Below are 17562 nucleotides of genomic sequence, written 5' to 3'. Positions count from 1 at the left end.
AACCTTAGTTTTTGCTCTTAAGGCCTTCAACTGATTGGATAAGTCCAAGCCATATTAATGAGAATAATCTCCTTTACTTAAAGTCAACTGACTGTAAATGTTAATCACATCTACAAACTACCTTCAACAGCAACACCTAGATTAGTGTTTGATCAAATAATTTGTCACCATCGCCAGTGTAATCAACGTGCCACCAGGTAGCTGACTGATCGCTCTGGGGAATGATGGAATATTGAAGACTCGCTGTTGGCCTCAAAGTGGGCACGCAGCAGTGGCTATAGCCACCTTGGCCTTGGAGAGAAGTCCATGTTGTTGAGCCCAGGCCTGACCTCCATCCCTGCCACCACAGCCAGTGTGTTCATAAACCCAGTGGGCAATAACAGGGGTGAATGGGAAAGAGACTGAGGTATCCAGAGCAGATCATCTTATCCACTTGCTTACTAAAATCCTTCTCTGCTGAGGTCACCCTTTGGTAAGCACTGGGACACACACAGGTTCATTTTTCTTTGTCCATTCAGGGAGGTCTCTCCCCATACCTCTTCCCCAGACTCTGTTGTCACCAGTATTCCAATCATGTTACTTCCAAGCCCTTGACCATCCACCTAAACACCCAGTTCATGATGGGCTGCTTAGGTCATATGGTAGCTTGGTGGACCACGGTTGAGTATTCAGTCTCTACTAAGGCCCAGCAGCAAGCCAGAAGCTCTTTCTCAGAAGGAAAGTAGTTGTCTGCAGAGGATGGCAGGCTTTGCTCCGAAATCCCAAGGGTCTGAGCTGCGACCGATCTGTTGGGCCTGTCTGCTCCCAACGGTATCTCTATCTGTCACTGACAATTCAAGCACCACTGGATCTGCTGGACCTATTGGTTCAAGGGGCAGAGCAGCTGGCAAGCAGGATAGACCTGTTAGAGAACCTTCTTGTTCTGGGCTCCACTCAGCGCTAGCAGCTTTCCTAGTCACTTGATGCATGGATCAGAGGAGTGCACTCAGATGCGTAATATGTTGCTCCCAAACAAATCCAGAGACCCACTAGGCACTGTGCTTGTTTTATGGTTACAGGAGGGACCAGACGTAACAACTTGTACTTCGCCTGAGAAGGGATATCTCAACATGCTTCACACCAGCGGACCCCCAGAAACTTCACGAAGGTGGAAGACCCCTGAATTTTTGTTCAGATTTATTTCCCACCCTGTGGCATGTCATCATCTGTTGCCAATGGTCCAGAGTAGTTGCTACTTCTTGCTCAGTCATTCCAATCAGCATATAATCAAGGTGAAGGATCAGTGTGATGTCTTGTGGAAAAGAGGTCTCGTGTAATCAAGGTTCTTGCAGACTAAATTATGACATCGGGCTGGAGAATTGATGTACCCCTGAAGTAGGATAGTGATGGTGTATTTCTAGCCTCTCCAGCTAAAAGCAAACTGCTTCCAGTGGTCTTTACTAATAAGTATGGAGAAAAAAACCTTTTTCTGGATCAATAGCTCAGCTACACACCAGGTACCAGGGGATATGTTAATTTACTCAAGCAAGAAAACCACATTTGGAACAGCAGATGTGATTGGAGTCACCATCTGGTTACGTCTATGATAATCCACTGCCATTCTCCAAGAACTCTCTCTCTTCTCCAGAAGCCAAATAAGTGTGTTGAATGGGGATGTGGTGGAAACCAACCCTCCTGCATCCTTCAAGTCCTTGATTATGCTGCTAATCTCTGTGATACTTCCAGAAATTCACACTGATTTTGGTTTACTTTACTCCTATGTAGAGGCAGTTCTAGTGGCTTCCACTTGGCCTTTCATACCATGCTCCACAGTTCAGGGAAACAATTTGGAGTTTCTGCTGGTTGCTGAGTATTTCTATTCTAATTATGCATTTTGGAACTGGGCAATTAACCACAGGATGGGTTTGGCAACTCAGTGTGAGATAAACTTGAGCTGAGATTCCATTGGTCACCTGACCTCCATAAGCCCCTACTCTGTTGACCCACAGTGTCAGTTCAGAACTAGGGTTCAATCATCCCTGAGAACTCTGATTTTTTCCTTTTCCCCAGTGCAGAGTCACCCTTGTAAAAGGCAGCAGTTATGTCTGGAGAAGGCTGGGAGAAAGATTAATAGTATAAATTTTTGGCAGTGTGATGAGGTCCTTCTCCAGGGGACACAGTCTCCTCTCTATTCAAGGGGTTCTGGGTCTGGAAACCAGCTCAGGGCTGGGAACTGACTCAAGGGCCATGACTCTTCAGTTGTGCTGATTCACGTTAGCCTTCTGTCATCTGACTTAGAGCTTTTCCACATATGCAGATCACGCCAGAATTTCGGAGACTGCCCATCTATCTCTCTTTTAGGGAAACTGTTCAACTGGCCAATGACACAGGTCTCTGCGAGTCAGGCTATTTTGACTGCTGCCTTGACTCTGCTATCCATTACGGTAACAACTCTTGCCTTGTATTGGTGATTAAGTGCCACCAGCGGCCCTTGCCACCCTGGGATCCAATTATCCCCACGACATTTAAGGATCCCAGTCAGTGGTAGCCATTCTCCCTATGATTTCTGACCTACAGAGAAGAGCGACCACGGAGCTCTTCAAGGATGCTGAGGCTCCCTTCACAAATTTGTTTTTTATAGTCATAGTGTGGCCTCTGGCCCCTTGGTCATGGGGGTGAGCAGATCTTATATGACAAGTTAACTTTAACATCCCCATCTCCCTACGCCTTTGGATATATTCTTCTACAGTATACCAAAGAAGTTCTGGCATTTCAACTTCATTTAGCGTAGGAGACATTTCAGTCTATGTTTCAGCCAACACCACCCCTGCCCCAGCCGCCCCGCGAAAAAAAAGAGCTTTTCCTAACTCTTTAAGTTACAATATTGAACCCAGAATTTTTGTTTAGTGGGCTCCATAAATTCAGCCTGATCCAACTTTACATTCCATTATCACACACAACTTCAACTCCCATAAATATTCCCCATATTCCTGCCTGGATACATTGGAAAAATTATGGGGTCTTTTGTGGTGTGACACATCTTGTGGGTCACTCTTTGCACCTCATCTGGGGCTCGCTGGAACTTGAGTCTAGCTATGGGTCTAGAAGCAAAGAGGAGTGGTGGGGGCATGTCCTAGGAGAATCAGCCATGTTTTTCAAGGCAGCTCCTTCAGGGGAGGCCATTACAATTTCATCAGGCAAAGCAGGGTTAATCTCCTCAGGTGGGAGTGGCTTAAGGGCTGTTTGTACCTGTGAAGAAGACTCACTGTCCCCAGCTTCATCAGGATCTAGCCGTATGCCCCATTCCAGTTTTCAGGACTCCATTCCTTCCCGATCAATGCCTTTACTGCAACACCTTGTAAAGCTGAAAATTTAATTTGCATTGTAATTCAGCTGCTAACTGCAGAGATTCTGTGTCTGGTTTTTATAAAGCTCAGCTCCAGGGCTACAGGAGGTAAGGATTTCTTTCAAGACAGACATAGAAACTTTCAGATGATTCATGTGGTGGTAGAAGTGGGAATCTGAATCCTGGAACTAATACTTTTCTTTCCCCACACTGCCCATAGCAGTTAGGAGCCAGAAGCCAATCTCCTTATACTTGCTGGTTTGACAAAACGTTCTAAGGTACCAAACAGATGGTCGCCCAGAACCTTGCCTCCTGTAGGTACTGGATTAGGAATATTCAGTGGTGAGATTTTGTACATTTCTATTGCCACATTACACCATGGATTATCAGTACCCTCTCTCCCACCAGAAAGAGTCATTAGTGCATTTAAATCTAATCAAATTAGGGAACCAATTCCAGGAACCTCAGAACCGATTCAGAAAATTCACTCTTAAGATTCTGTTCCTCTAGAACTACTCTCAATACCAAAATCAGTAACAGTCAGAGTACTCCAGAGAAACAGAATCAACAGGATGGATGGATGCATAGAGAGGGAGAGAGATTTATTTTGAGGAACTGGCTCACACAACTGTGGAGGCTGGCAAGTCTGAAATCTATAGGGCTGGCTGGAAGGCTGGAAACTCAAGCAGGATTTTTATGCCATAGTATTGAAGCAGAATTCTTTCTCAGTTTTTGTTCTCAAGACCTTAAACTGGGGACTTCCATGGTGGCACAGTGGTTAAGAATCCGCCTACCAATGCAGGGGACACGGGTTCGAGCCCTGGTCTGGGAAGATCCCACATGCCGCGGAGCAACTAAGCCCACAAGCCACAACTACGGAGCCCATGTGCCACAACTACTGAAGCCCGTGCACCTAGAGCCCGTGCTCCACAACAAGAGAAGCCACTGCAATGAGAAGCCTGTGCGCAGCAACGAAGACCCAATGCAGCCAAACATAAATAAATAAATATTTTTAAAAAGACCTTAAACTGATTGAATGAGGCCCACCCACATCATCAAGGGTGATCTCCATTATTTAAAGTCAACAGACTGTAGAGATTGATGGCGTCTACAAAGTGTTTGTTGAGGACACTTGGTACTACAGTCAGACGGACGGTTTGCATTTTCCTGACCCCGTAACTATTCCCCTCTGCTGTGATTTGCCCCATCCACAGTTTCAGCTGTTTCTATTAACTGTTTTCATTTCTTCCTGGATGCCTCCTATTTCCCCCTTTTTTGCCCCTTTTCTGATACTTCTCAGCTTAATGCTACTGGCACTGGTTTTCAACACCCTCTTCTAGGTACATCAAGCCTCTTCCTCCACACTGGGTCTCCTGTACTTCTAGTGTTTTCAGCATTTCTTGGCCATTTTGGCCACTGTCAAGCACTGATTCACTTCCAGGGTTGGGGCTGCTCCTGAGGAAAAAATGTAGCTGCTAAATGGTAACAGATATGGAATAATTTACTTCTATTTAATTTATTTTTGGGATACAAATGAAACAACTGGATTATTAGAATTGTGTTATGTTAAGTGAATCTGGAAACAAGCATATACTCTCTTAATAAACTAAAAAAATGGGAATAAACAAGATTAGGTCTTAGAAGGGGATGTGCCTTTAGGAGGACACAATGATAAGTAAGACGCCAGTGAGAATTCCCATAACAATGAGCTCTTTGAGCTGAGGAGAGAGGTGCTACGTAAATGTCAGGTTATATCATTGATACTTAAGATGCTCCCAAAAAGTCAAGCATTAGCCAAAGGGAACAGAATGTTTTCAGCTTTTAATGGACCAGACCCATTCATTTGGAGGAAGTTTAAAAGGAGTCTCACACACAAGGTGGATAAACAAGGCTGCAAATTTCTACCAAAATATTAACACCTTGAGTAGGTTTTAACACTTACAAATTCATCTCAAGAGGGTTTAAATCAATCCACAAACTTTTATACTGCTGTTCACATATGGAAACTTTATAGTTATATGCATGCATATCATGACTTCTACATAACATGAAATACATGGATAAGAAATTCTAAAGCCAGTACAACATTCAGTTTGTTCAAACGCCCTCATTTCGCAGAAACATCTGAAAGTCTAGCATCAGTATTTAGTCTTATGTGGATATTTTATATAGACCCCACCAAGCTTTATTTTCCAAAGAGTTCGAATAACTAAAAGTAAGTTCCTACAGTCAAATTAAACATTTCTTACTTTTTATGACATATGGAAATATTTTTTAGAGCTCTAACAAACTGGGCCATGTCCCAAACCTTCAGCTTCTCCCTCCTTAGGGTGACAAATCAATTCTTACCTTGTAATGCTGGACAGTTACTGCGGTTCAGTCATAATCTGAAGCTTCCAGACACTGCCAGGATGTGGATGGAAGACCAGTTCATACTGAACATTTCAGAAATTCTGCAGCAAGTCTTCATCCAACTCCTGAGTTTCTCTTTCTCTTCAAGCATATTTTAGACAATGATTAGTAATCAAACATTTCAATTCGGCAAATATTTACTGAACTCAGAGCAAAGCACACGGCTAGAAATTGGGGATATAGAGGTGAACAAAAAAAAATTTCTTGCCCCCAGAAGCTCTTATTTTAGCAGATGATACAGAGGACTATGTAACTAACTAAACTGTGGGTCACTGCAGTCATAGACTTAAGCAAATTCCTAAGGCAAGCACAGAGGAAGGAGAAAGTCATTCTGATTTGTGGCATTAGGAAATGCTTCATGGAAGGAGCAGGGCATTTGTGCCGCTCCTTGAATAGGCTAAACAAACAAACATCCCAGGTTGCTTGGGATAGTCCCAGTTTACACTGTTTTCCAAGCATAATTATTCATTATTAGCACTGCACTTTCACTCTCAAAGGTTTTCTTTGGACAATAAATTATATGATCATACTAGTATTGGAGCACACATAAGATGCTGACACAGAGAAGAAGGAGGGTGAGATTTTCAGATGGACCAAACAGCAAGACAAAAGGCACGGAGGAATAAAATCCCATGGTATGCTAGGGGAAAAACTGGGCTTAAAATCTTGAAGAGGGAAGTTGCCGTCTTTTCTGTTGCTGTTTGAACTGAAGTGGAAGTATGTTCTATAAGAATTGTCATGACCTGCTATTTGCATACTTATTTTTCTTTCTAGGAATGTGACTGTTGTGCAACAAAGACTTTTCCCATATTTATCTCTCATTTTCCATTTTCATTTGATCAGACAGTTTTATTTCTGGCAAAGTATTATATTCACATCGCAGAGAAAGGGAAATTAAAAACCAATTCAGACTTTCCATTGTCTGCCTTCTGACCAGTTAACACTGAATTAAAGCATACAATGTGCTCCGAGTTTGCCCTTGTACTTTCCAAGAAACAAATGTTTCAAGAGAAAATAACCAAAGTTAGAAAGACATTACTTCTGTCCTCATAACTATTCCGGGGGAAAAGGACAGAATATGCTGAAATAATAATGAAAATCTTAACTAACTTGCATTGCTTTAGAACAAGAGATTGACATGATTACTTTTTGGAGTGATAAAGTCAATCTCTGATAGGAATAGTCCTCTTAAGTATTTTTTTTAACAAAAAGGTTCTAAATGTAGAACAAAGAAACAAAACTGTTACTGTGCATAAATATATGAAAAATAATACAGCCATCACCCAAGCAATTCCAACAAACACTGAAAAGCCTCTATCTTCCTTATCACATAAGTAGACTTGATTTCCATGGTTTGTTAATCCCCAAAGGCTCCGTGTAAGTACTGAGAGAATAAGAATATGCAAATATGCAATAACAATGGTGTGAAGGGTTGGGAAAGGGCCATCGCAGGAACCACTTAAAGGAAAGGTGATGCAGGGAGAGGGTGGATCCCTCTGACCTCCTGCCACACCTGCTTCTTTCTGGAGCTGCTTCAGAGCTGCCACTTCCAGGCAGGAATTTAGGTCTGCATCTAGGCAAGCCCTTTGCTCCTTTCCCAGCCCAGTTCAGTATCAAGGTTTCCCATAGCATGAACCTGGCATCCAGCTTTTTCTCATGAGTAGAGGATACTGAGGTCCAGTGACCTTCAGAGAGGGCTTTGAAAACTTTTGAAATTATCCAAAATGTTAACAAACTTAGAAGGAACATTTATATTTGACACAGTTACCTAATTACTCTGATTTTTCTGGCTTCCTAGGAGTATAACGTAACAGGAAACACATTGGAAGATGCTATTTTAATAAAAAATAACCAACATTTTTTTCCTCTCCTCCTTAGGCCCTCACTTTCCCTTACCCCAACTCTCTTCTAGCTGATGTAGCTGCCTCTAGTCTCCTCCCACTTCAGGCCACTTCTGGGCTGCTTCCCATAATTCGGGGGACAAATCCTTTCCTTCTAAAATGTGACTTGATTATGCCCTATTTAAAGCTTTTTGATAGCTCCCAGTACTAAAGGATACACTGTAGTTACCTGAAGCAAGACGTGCAATGCTGTGCACAATTACCTTTCCGGCCCTACATTCTTTCCCTTTCATACCTGATGGCTTTGCAGAATTTCAGCCTGGTGAATGTGCCCTTCCTATGAAGACAGCCCTGGCTCCGAGACTTAGTCACGCTGTCCTGTGTAATACCATAGCAGGGCCCGGATACTCTTATGGGTCTGAGTGCTACTGGAGCACCTTGTTCATCTGAAGATCATCATCGTTGCTTAGCAGATGGCCTGGTATGTTTGTTGAGTAAATTTAAAATGGTAGCTGAACAGGGAACTATATTCCATATCCTTTAATAAACGACAATGGAAAAGAATATATATATATATATATATATATATATGAATCACTTTGCTGTACACCAGAAACTAACACAACATTGTAAATCAACTTACCTTCAGTTTTTAAAAAGGTAGCTGAGGAATTCCCTGCCGGTCCAGTGGTTAGGACTCTGTGCTCTCACTGCAGGGGGCACTTGTACAATCCCTGGTTGGGGAACTAAGAACCCACAAGCCGCGGCCAATAAATAAGTAAATAAGTAAGTAAATAAATAAATAGAAAATTTAAAAGGTAGCTGAATTAGTTCCCATTTGGCTAGAGCATCCTTAAATCAAAACCACTAGTCCTGACAGGTTTTATTGGCTCCAAATGATTACCTGCATGTTTGAGGCCACATTTGACTAATCACACATTCCTATATACAGGCAGTGTGGGGATGTGTGCGCATAAGTGTACCAAAGCCAAAGATATATGGGATTCCTCCTAAAGTTGGTTAGGTGAAATGAATTCAACTTTTGATAGATGAACACACAAATCGCCACAAACTGCTTTCATATAAATATGTTTTATTGCAGAGAAGTTATAAGTATTTACATGCTGCAACACGTCACGACATAAATTTACCAAATATTTTGTGGTGGGATGCTGTAGGTTTCAGATAATAGTTTCAGAAGAACCATAGATTAAGTGAAAAGACTGACAGCTTTATTGACTCTACATCTCTCGGTTGCTAAATGCTAGAAGTCAAAAGGCAGTGTTTTTTTTCAGTCCTACCTGTGTCATCACTTGCATGCAGAGACCTAGGAAGCAAATACAAGAGAACTGTCGAGTTTCAAATCCATATGGCCACCAACGTTTACAATGGGTTGGGTTATAATTCATGTCGTAAAGCGTTTAACTCTTGCATAAAATATACAGTTCTATTAAGATTGGTATAAATCTACTTATTTATAAACCCTGGCTTAAAAACAAGGACAGGATGCAGCCTGCACATGCACTGAGAAGGACAACCTAGCAAATGTTTGTGAACTTAATAGTGTTTCTTCACTTGCTTATTGTTATCAATCTGGGAAAACAACCTCAAGGATTGAAGATTTAAACTTCTCTTGGTGATAAATAATGGCAATGAAAGTCTAGGAAAGACCCCAGGCGCTCTTGCTGATTTATGCTGGTGGAAGAGACTCTATGGACTGTACTAAGGTCGAAACTGGCAAGTCTTCTTTAGGTCACATCTCTAGCAGGGTCATCCTGAAGTGCAGTAAAAAGTCACTGATGCCTGACCGCTTATTTCTGAAAAAGTCAGTAAAGTACTAACAGATCTCAGATGTAAATGAAACAAGTAGGTGGGTCTGGACACTCCAAACCAAGTTCACAACTTTATACCTTAAAGTTGTAGTCCAAGGTCACTAAGTAGATAGATAGGCTTTGACTGAAAAGGAAGCGGAGAAGGAAGTAAATGAAGAAAGCAAAAACAGATAGAATTTCGACATCTCTTCAAACCTACCCCACCATCCTGAGTAATGCACGAAGCAAGCAAATGGGTGAGGAGATTTACGCACAGCTTTGCAAAATGGTGAAATGCACGTTACTCCTGAATACAATCACTGGGAAAATTCTGATGCTGAATAGGAGAATTCCCAGTTTTTATCTTCCACTGAGAGTAATATTCCTAAGAACAGCCCCGTATCCACCTTCTGATGCCCTTTTCTCAACTTCTACCCTCCTAGCACGTTCTCCTTGCTGCTCAGAAAATGAAAAACAGTTATTTAGGTTATAAATGTCCTGGCCGAACAAGCCGTGATACTTCAGCATTTAGCGTGAGAGAAAGGAAGTCTGGGTTCTATTTTTAAGTGATTCACCTTAAAATAAAATGAGACTGAGTTTTGCGATGGAATCTCTTTGCATGATCACATCAGTAGGGCTAAATCAGTAGCTTCGGATGGCTGTGCCAGGTGATCAGTGTGGAATGCGATACGTTTTATGAAACGTGCTTTGGGAGCTGCTGTGCCTTGCAAATAACCCCTACATTTGGAATTTTGAGCCTGGTAGCTCACCTAGGCCATTTGCAGGACTTGGAAGTTTTCCAGGGCTTGGAAGAATGAAGAGCCCACACTGCCTCATAGGCTTTGAGTAACTGGTTATAAATCTCTTTGGGATTCAAGCCCAGCAAGTTCTACCCCTGCCTGAAGCAATGAATAAGAGTTTATGAGAATAAGTAGTTTAAGGTAATGTAAAATATTATATATTTAGTATACATAATAAAAATATATCCATATAATGATCTTGATGCTATAATAATTTTTCTCTTTAAAAATATAATCCCTTGAAAGTGCTATTGGGAGCTCCCTTTCTGTCTTTGTTTTAAAGGCAAATCCCCTGGCTCTGCAGTACTCTAATTCTCTTGTCATTCCCAGAGTCTTCCCTTGCCAATGGTAATAATAATGCACAGTATATTTTTCTCACTCTTAGCTTCCTCCTTCCTTACGAAATGCTGCTAAGTATGAAATCCTGAAAGAGTTAAAAGGGACAATTAATTGGAATGAAGGCATTATCTATCCCTGACTTTGAACAAACAATAGATAAGTTGTCCTTAACTTAATGAGATGTATGACTAAGTAGGACCACTTGATCTCCAATATTAATAAAGCTTCTGAGTCCTAACAGGAAGTGCAAAACAAGAAACTCAACTTGTATAAAAAACCCTTATTAAGACAGTATAACAAACCATGATGTGAAATAATAGAGTCAAATCCAAATTCACAATATATAAACCACAGCCAAAATTAAAAGGTTTTATCATAACAGTTATGGCTTCCCAAGCCAGAGAAAGCGTACTGTACTTCAAGAATCAACTAAAGTTGATAGATAGCAGGTATTCTGGAAGTTGCAATAACAATTGAGTAGCTGCAGATTGCATAAATGTGTTGTGTCACATAATATCAAAGTTATTTGCAAAAATTATACAATCTGGAATGCTGGAATGAGACACAACAATGTACTGAAACAGACATTTATAAGAAAATGAAAGCAATCATTAATATAAAAGATATTTTTGGATGCATTAAGTTAGCAGTGCTATCAAGGTTAAATAGGTAAAGTAAGTTCTTTTTAGTCAGCTACTTAGAATTTCGGTCACATACGTCAATACCTTCCTGTCCTTTGCAAAATCTCGTCCCTCTTCTGTGTCTTCTGGTTTGCCTTGCTTGGGATCTTCGAAGTCCCAAGGGTAAGTATTGATCAGGGGCAGACATTGAGGGCTACTTCCCCCAAACATATGCTGAAGTGTAAGGATTTTCCCAGTGTTCCCTGGGGCAAGACTTTCCTGGCCAGTCTAACTTCTCCATTACGACGTTGCCCTGGCCTCCTATGTGTTCTTCCACCCCTCCCTTTCACATTTCCCTTGACTGACCAATACTCCTTGGGAATTTGTGATCCTGTATCTTCTGTCTTATAGCGAATTCAGCGTTTCTTCCTTCTCCTTTTCTTTCTGGGGATGCTACACTTTAAAATGATCCCAGACCTCTTATTTCCGAGGCCCTGCTATCTTATTTGCACTTAAAGCAGAAGAGGCGGGGAAAGCTACACTTCTTTCAGCATTCGGTTGATCTGGGGTCTCAAACTCCCAGGGACATACCTCAGCTCGTGATGTTAAGCGTTGCTGAAAGTTATTACTTGAGTTATATGAGTCAGGCACATTTTGCTCAGAGGAAGATGTCTTTTTCTCCTGGTCTCCTAGTTGGTTGAGGTTTTCATTCTCCACTTCTGATGCTACGGCTTTGGGAGGCAGTTCTTCACACTGCCCAGCACACACACTGGCTGCAGGGTGCTGGCCGCCATTCTCCCCTTGAGCTCTTCCTGGGGGAACCTGAGTCTTGGAAATCACACACTTCTCATCTTCAAAGAGGGGCTGAACTTGGCTCTCCCAAGGGCACACCTCAGCTTTGTCTATGCTCTTCGGATTGGACTGCTGACATAGTTCAGCTGCCTTAGGCTTGGGATGAGATTTCCCCTTTAAGGAAAAAATTGGGGTTTTCTCCATTTCAGAAGCCGCAATCGATACGTGCTTTTGAACTTTTGATTCTGAAGGCACAGGACCGGGGGTCAGGTCGTAGATCTCCCAGGGGCACACCTCCCCTATGTCAAAGCTGTCCTTCAACTGGGGGGCGCCTGGACTCAGGTCGGAACTGGCAGTGGGGGGGTTGGCCCTTTGCTGCCTCATGATCCCAGATTTCGGAGGTTTTCTTGGCTCCTCTGAATGATTGGAGTTTGGGGGGGCAGAGTCTTGAGTCTCTGCGTTATCTGAATTTGAGTATTTTCTGTTTGTCTCTTTCTCTCTCGGCAGAGCTTTCTGGGCTTTGGCCCGTTCCTCCACGCCGGACGCCTGGGTTTTCCCGGCCAATCCGAGCGTCTTCTCTTTGGCACTGGCGATGACGCTGAGGGACTTCTGTAACACGGATGTGCGGGGCGGCCCGGGCTTCTTCTCCGAGCTGAGGTTGTGGGCGCTGGCCGACTTACACACCAGAGGCACGGACTCGGTGGACACGGCCTGGCTGTCGTCTTGCAGGGCTCGCGGTCGGTTCGTTCCCGCCGGGGACCCCAGCGCAGAGTCATCCGTGGCCGCCGCCTCCTCCTCCCGGCTCGGGGCGGGCGGGCTGCCTGGGCTGCCCGGCTGCTCCCGCACGTGCTCGTACGTGCTGTGCGATTTCTTGAGCGAGAAGACTCGGTTCCGCAGGGACTCCTCCTTGGGCTTCCCGGCGCCGCCCGCAGCCTCCTGTGGGTTCTTCCTGCCCGGGACGGCGCCCTTGGCTGCGCCGTGGTCCAACGCGTCCTTGTCCTCCTTGGAGCACTGACGGCTGACCGTCTCCGGGATCTCGGTGATCCGCCTCATGATGGAACGGCCTAAGCCCTTCTTCGAGCACCGCTTTTTCTGGAGGTGGGGATTATTTGTGATCATCTTCTTCCTCTTATAGATTTCCAACTGGGCGTAGAGCTTCTTCAGCTCGTCCTGCCATACATAACAAGAGCAGATTCAAAGAGGTGCGGAATTTAGCGTGTGGGCCGGCTCATGTCACTAATTGTAATGTGAAGTCAATGAACGGAGCTCTTCCTAACACCTCTGCTCATCAACTTTCCCCTCACTCTCACTTTCTGATTCCTCTGTATCCTGTTTCACACAGTGTTTGAACTTTAAGACGTGAACTCCTGCATTCTGCACTTGCTTCATGCAACAGGCACTTTGAACTTGTGAATTGCGTGGACCAGGCTGAGCCTGGACCATGACAAAACACAGCCTGTTGTCTACTGAGAAACCATATCCCTGAACGATATGGGAAGCATCATGTAGCCACTGATAAAATTACACCTAATGTTAAATTAGTGTACAACAGACCATCAAATACAAAAGCATCTTCTTCCTCCAAATGCTGATATATTGTCACAGATTATTTTAAATAATTCACACTCTCTGCTCACAGATCTATCCTAGTTTCCCATCAGCAAGATCTCATAAACCGTCATCATGGGACATGTACAACCAGTTCATCATCATGGTGTCCAATAAGTCAGTTAAGACTATCAAGACTGGCCTGTGTGGCCTAACTTATACTGTGATTCTATGTTTTATTTAGAACTGGGTTAACTGCATGTGATGCCTTCAGTTCTTACACAAACACACATGCTCTCTAACACAAAGAAGCACACATGCACATCGACCCACACGTGTGAGCCTGTATGAATGGGTCTAATCTAAAACAGAAAAGAAGAAATACTGGTATTACCCGAATGTCTTCTGGATCCAAGCTGTGCTCACTCCAGGCTGAATTGATACTGCTGTTCAGGTAGGATCCAGATCGGCCCATGTCTAACTCATCTTCGTATGCTTCTGTAGCAATGTCGTCTCGTGGGTTATTGCTTGAATGTGAAAACTGCAATAGAAATTCAATATGAGCTGTAGACATTAGTCTACTGTAGGACACAACATAATACTTTTCTGAAGGTTCTAGTGTTACATCATTTCTTCAGCTTAGATGAATTCATTCACTGAACTCTTTACAAAATATTTGCTGCCATATGTGTGTTTTGTTTCCCACCTTACATGCTAGAGCACTTAGTGAGGCAACATTAACACTTGGTTCCCTCTTTGACTCCTATTTTCATTCTTGTCTTTTTTCCAGGTTCCAAGGGTTAACTCACATTATTCCTCTTCAACGATATTTGCATTTTGAAAATGAAAATAAGTAGAAGAATCCAAAGAAATGTTCTCTTAGGGTACTCTTAGTACACTGTAAGAGTAGCAATTTAGACCCACTGGCAGCTGAATGGGAATATTTTTTTGACAGGTGGTGTGTATCATGTCATTTCACTTTACACAGAGGAGGCTGTATTTCATCTATGGGCACAACTGGACTGATCACAGGAATATGACTTTCAGTCTGTCACACAGAGCTTCAAAAACACGACTTTCAAAACTCAGGGCACAGGAGATCTGAATTCCAGCCTCGACTCTGTTGTCAGTGGGACCTTAACCAGGCCATGGAACCTCTCAGGAGCACAGTGTCCTCTTGGCCTAAAGGGCTTGCGCTGGATGGTATCTGAGTTTAAAATTCAAAGATTCACTGAAATTATAGATTTTTTTTCTTAAACTCATCATTATTCTCAAGTTCCTCCTTCATTGCATTTTGATATATTTTCATTATCTTCATGTAGTCTTTTGCTATTTTTCAGTTTCATGTACTCTTGCTATCTCTACTCTTCTTCAAGTGGAAAAGTGAGGAAGAATGAATTGGGTAAATGATGGAGAGCAGGAAAAATCAAAAGCATCCAGCCACATTTTACACAACATAGAAACCAAGTGATTGTCCTATGAAACCTGAGAGAACTTGGGTTCTCTTCTCCTAGCCTGTCATCAGGTAAAATGTTTCTTTAAATAATGAACAGGTTTTAAAAAACTAAAACTAGCAGTCCCACTCCTGGGCATATATCCGGAGAAAAACATGTTCAAAAGGATACATACACCCCCAATGTTCATTGCAGCACTGTTTACGATTGCCAAGACATGGAAACAACCTAAATGTCCATCGACAGATGAGTGGATAAAGAAGATGTAGTACATGTATACAATGGAATATTACTCAGCCATTAAAGAGAATGAAATAATGCCATTTGCAGCAACATGGATGGACCTAGAGATTATCACACTAAGTGAAGCAAGTCAGACAGAAAAAGACCAATACCATATGATGTCGCTTATATGTGGAATTAAAAAAAAATGACACAAATGAACTTATTTACAAAACAGAAACAGACTCACAGACTTAGAGATTGAACTTATGGTTACCGAGGGGAAGGGTGGGAGGGAGGGATAGATTGGGAGTTTGGGATTCACAGGTACACACTGCTATATTTAAAATAGATAACCAACAAGGACCTAGTGTTAAAAAAAAAAGTAGCTAATCTCATGATAAGAAATGTAGCAGTAATCCAAATGTAATAGATTAGACTTCCAAAATATACATGTGACAGGGGTCCTTCCACTTAATTTGTGTGATTCTTGACAAATCTTTTACCCTCTATACCATTAAGCACTGTCTATAAAGACATTTGATACTTAAAAAAACAAAATATAATAAAAGAAAAAAACAGAACAGGTTGCCCTTTGATACAGAGATATTTTAATATCAACTACTGTTAAAATATTCAGCTAGGCAGGTGAACACAAATTGGAGATAACATGTGAGATGGTAGTTCTCTATTTAAGTAATAATGAATCTTTTGTATTTGGGACCGGCTGAGAAACCACAGGAACTGATGAACTTTCCCCTCACTCTTCTATTTATGTTTGTGGGAGCCACATGTGCCATAAACTTAAGGCCATAAGGGTGACGAAAATAGAGTCCTGGTCCTCCAAAATCTCACATGCTACTGGAGGTTATTTATAAGAATGAAATTATTTTTCTTTTTCTTTTTTTTTTTTGCGGTACGCGGGCCTCTCACTGTTGTGGCCTCTCCCGTTGCGGAGCACAGGCTCCGGACGCGCAGGCTCAGTGGTCATGGCTCACGGGCCCAGCCGCTCCGCGGCATGTGGGATCTTCCTAGACCGGGGCACAAACCCGTGTCCCCTGCATCGGCAGGCGGACTCTCAACCACTGCACCACCAGGGAAGCCCATAAGAATGAAATTATTTTTCTTGAGCAAAGTCTTAGAGATTATCGTGAGTTTAAGAGACAGTTATTTGTCAGATATTGTCCATTTCCTGCTTTATGATTTTTCCTTAATGCTTATCCCTATCTGAAATACTATTTTAAATATTTATTTTGTTTATCTTTTCTGTTTCCTCCTCTCTTCCACCAGAATATAAGTATCATGAGAGCACAGATTTATATCTGTTCACTACTCTTATTCTAGGATATAGAACAGTGCTTAGTAAAGCTCCTCAATAATGTTTTAAATTATTTATTGAAATATAATTCACATACCATAAAATTCTCAATTTTTAACTATACAAATCAGTGTTTTTTAGTATATTCATGAGGTTGCACAATCATCACCACCATCTAATTCCAGAATATTTTCATCATCCCCAAAAGAAACCTTGAACCCAGGAAGCAGTCACTTCCATACCTCTTTTTCCCCAGCCCACAGCACCACTAACCCACTTTCTGTCTCTTTCGAGCTGTCTATTCCAGACATTTCACATAAATGGAATCATATAATATGTGGCCTTTTTTATCTGGCTTCCTTGGCATAAGGTTTTCAAGGTTTGTACAAGTTGTAGCATGTATCAACGCTTTATTCCTTTTTATTGATGAATAGCATTTCATTTTGTGGGTATACCACATTTTGTTTATACATTATCAATTGATGGACATTTGGGTTGTTTCCATTTTTTGGCTATTATGGATAATGCTGCTATGAACATTCATGTACAAATTTAAAAAAAAATTAAGCCAGCTTTGTTGAGGTATAATTGATATGCAGAGAACTGCACATATTAAATGTGTACAATTTGATGAGTTTGGACATATGCAAACACCCGTGATGCCATCACTACCAAGGTAATAGACATCAAGAACAAATTTTTGTGTAAACATATGTTTTAAATTGTCTCTGGAGCTCAATAACAATTTTTTGAATGAATAAATAAATAGTCTGAGTATATACCCATCTAATAAAAATGTAGTCATATTACGTACAGTATAAGGATGGTTAAGATAGACTGCAGGAACAGACACATCCATGAAAATTATGGCTATCTGGTGTAATTCAAGTAAGGAAGAAAATAGGCATTTTGCTCTGTTTACAATTGTTTGGTCTTTTCAATCAGGCTGAAGTTCAATGTTTTGGTTAACTGTGAGAGGTGAGGTAAAGGAAGCCTAGAGTGAAATCACAATTCTGGTTTCAGCTGTGCTAACGTTACATTGTACGACACTGATAAAGATGTATTTTGTTTTCCTACGTG

The 17562-nt window shown here is 41.9% G+C and overlaps 1 protein-coding gene across 1 annotated transcript in view; it reads right to left on the bottom strand.

The window, feature by feature from the left end:
• Positions 1-11601: 11601 nt before the first annotated feature.
• GPR158 (G protein-coupled receptor 158) overlaps positions 11602-17562 on the bottom strand; it is a 323232-nt gene continuing 317271 nt past the window's right edge. The window contains exons 10-11 of the mRNA XM_027121877.1: positions 13883-14029; positions 11602-13110 (exon numbers count right to left, since the gene is read on the bottom strand). Of these exons, the coding sequence (XP_026977678.1) occupies positions 11629-13110; positions 13883-14029 (1629 nt within the window). The 3' untranslated portion in view covers positions 11602-11628. The remainder of the gene's footprint in view (positions 13111-13882; positions 14030-17562) is intronic.

This window comes from Aethalodelphis obliquidens, unplaced genomic scaffold (genome assembly GCF_003676395.1).
Source record: "Aethalodelphis obliquidens isolate GAN/ISIS:26980383/991018 unplaced genomic scaffold, ASM367639v1 scaffold23, whole genome shotgun sequence".
NCBI lineage: Eukaryota > Metazoa > Chordata > Mammalia > Artiodactyla > Delphinidae > Aethalodelphis > Aethalodelphis obliquidens.
Note: the sequence above shows the minus strand (reverse complement) of the source record. Positions and strands in the feature narration are given on the sequence as shown.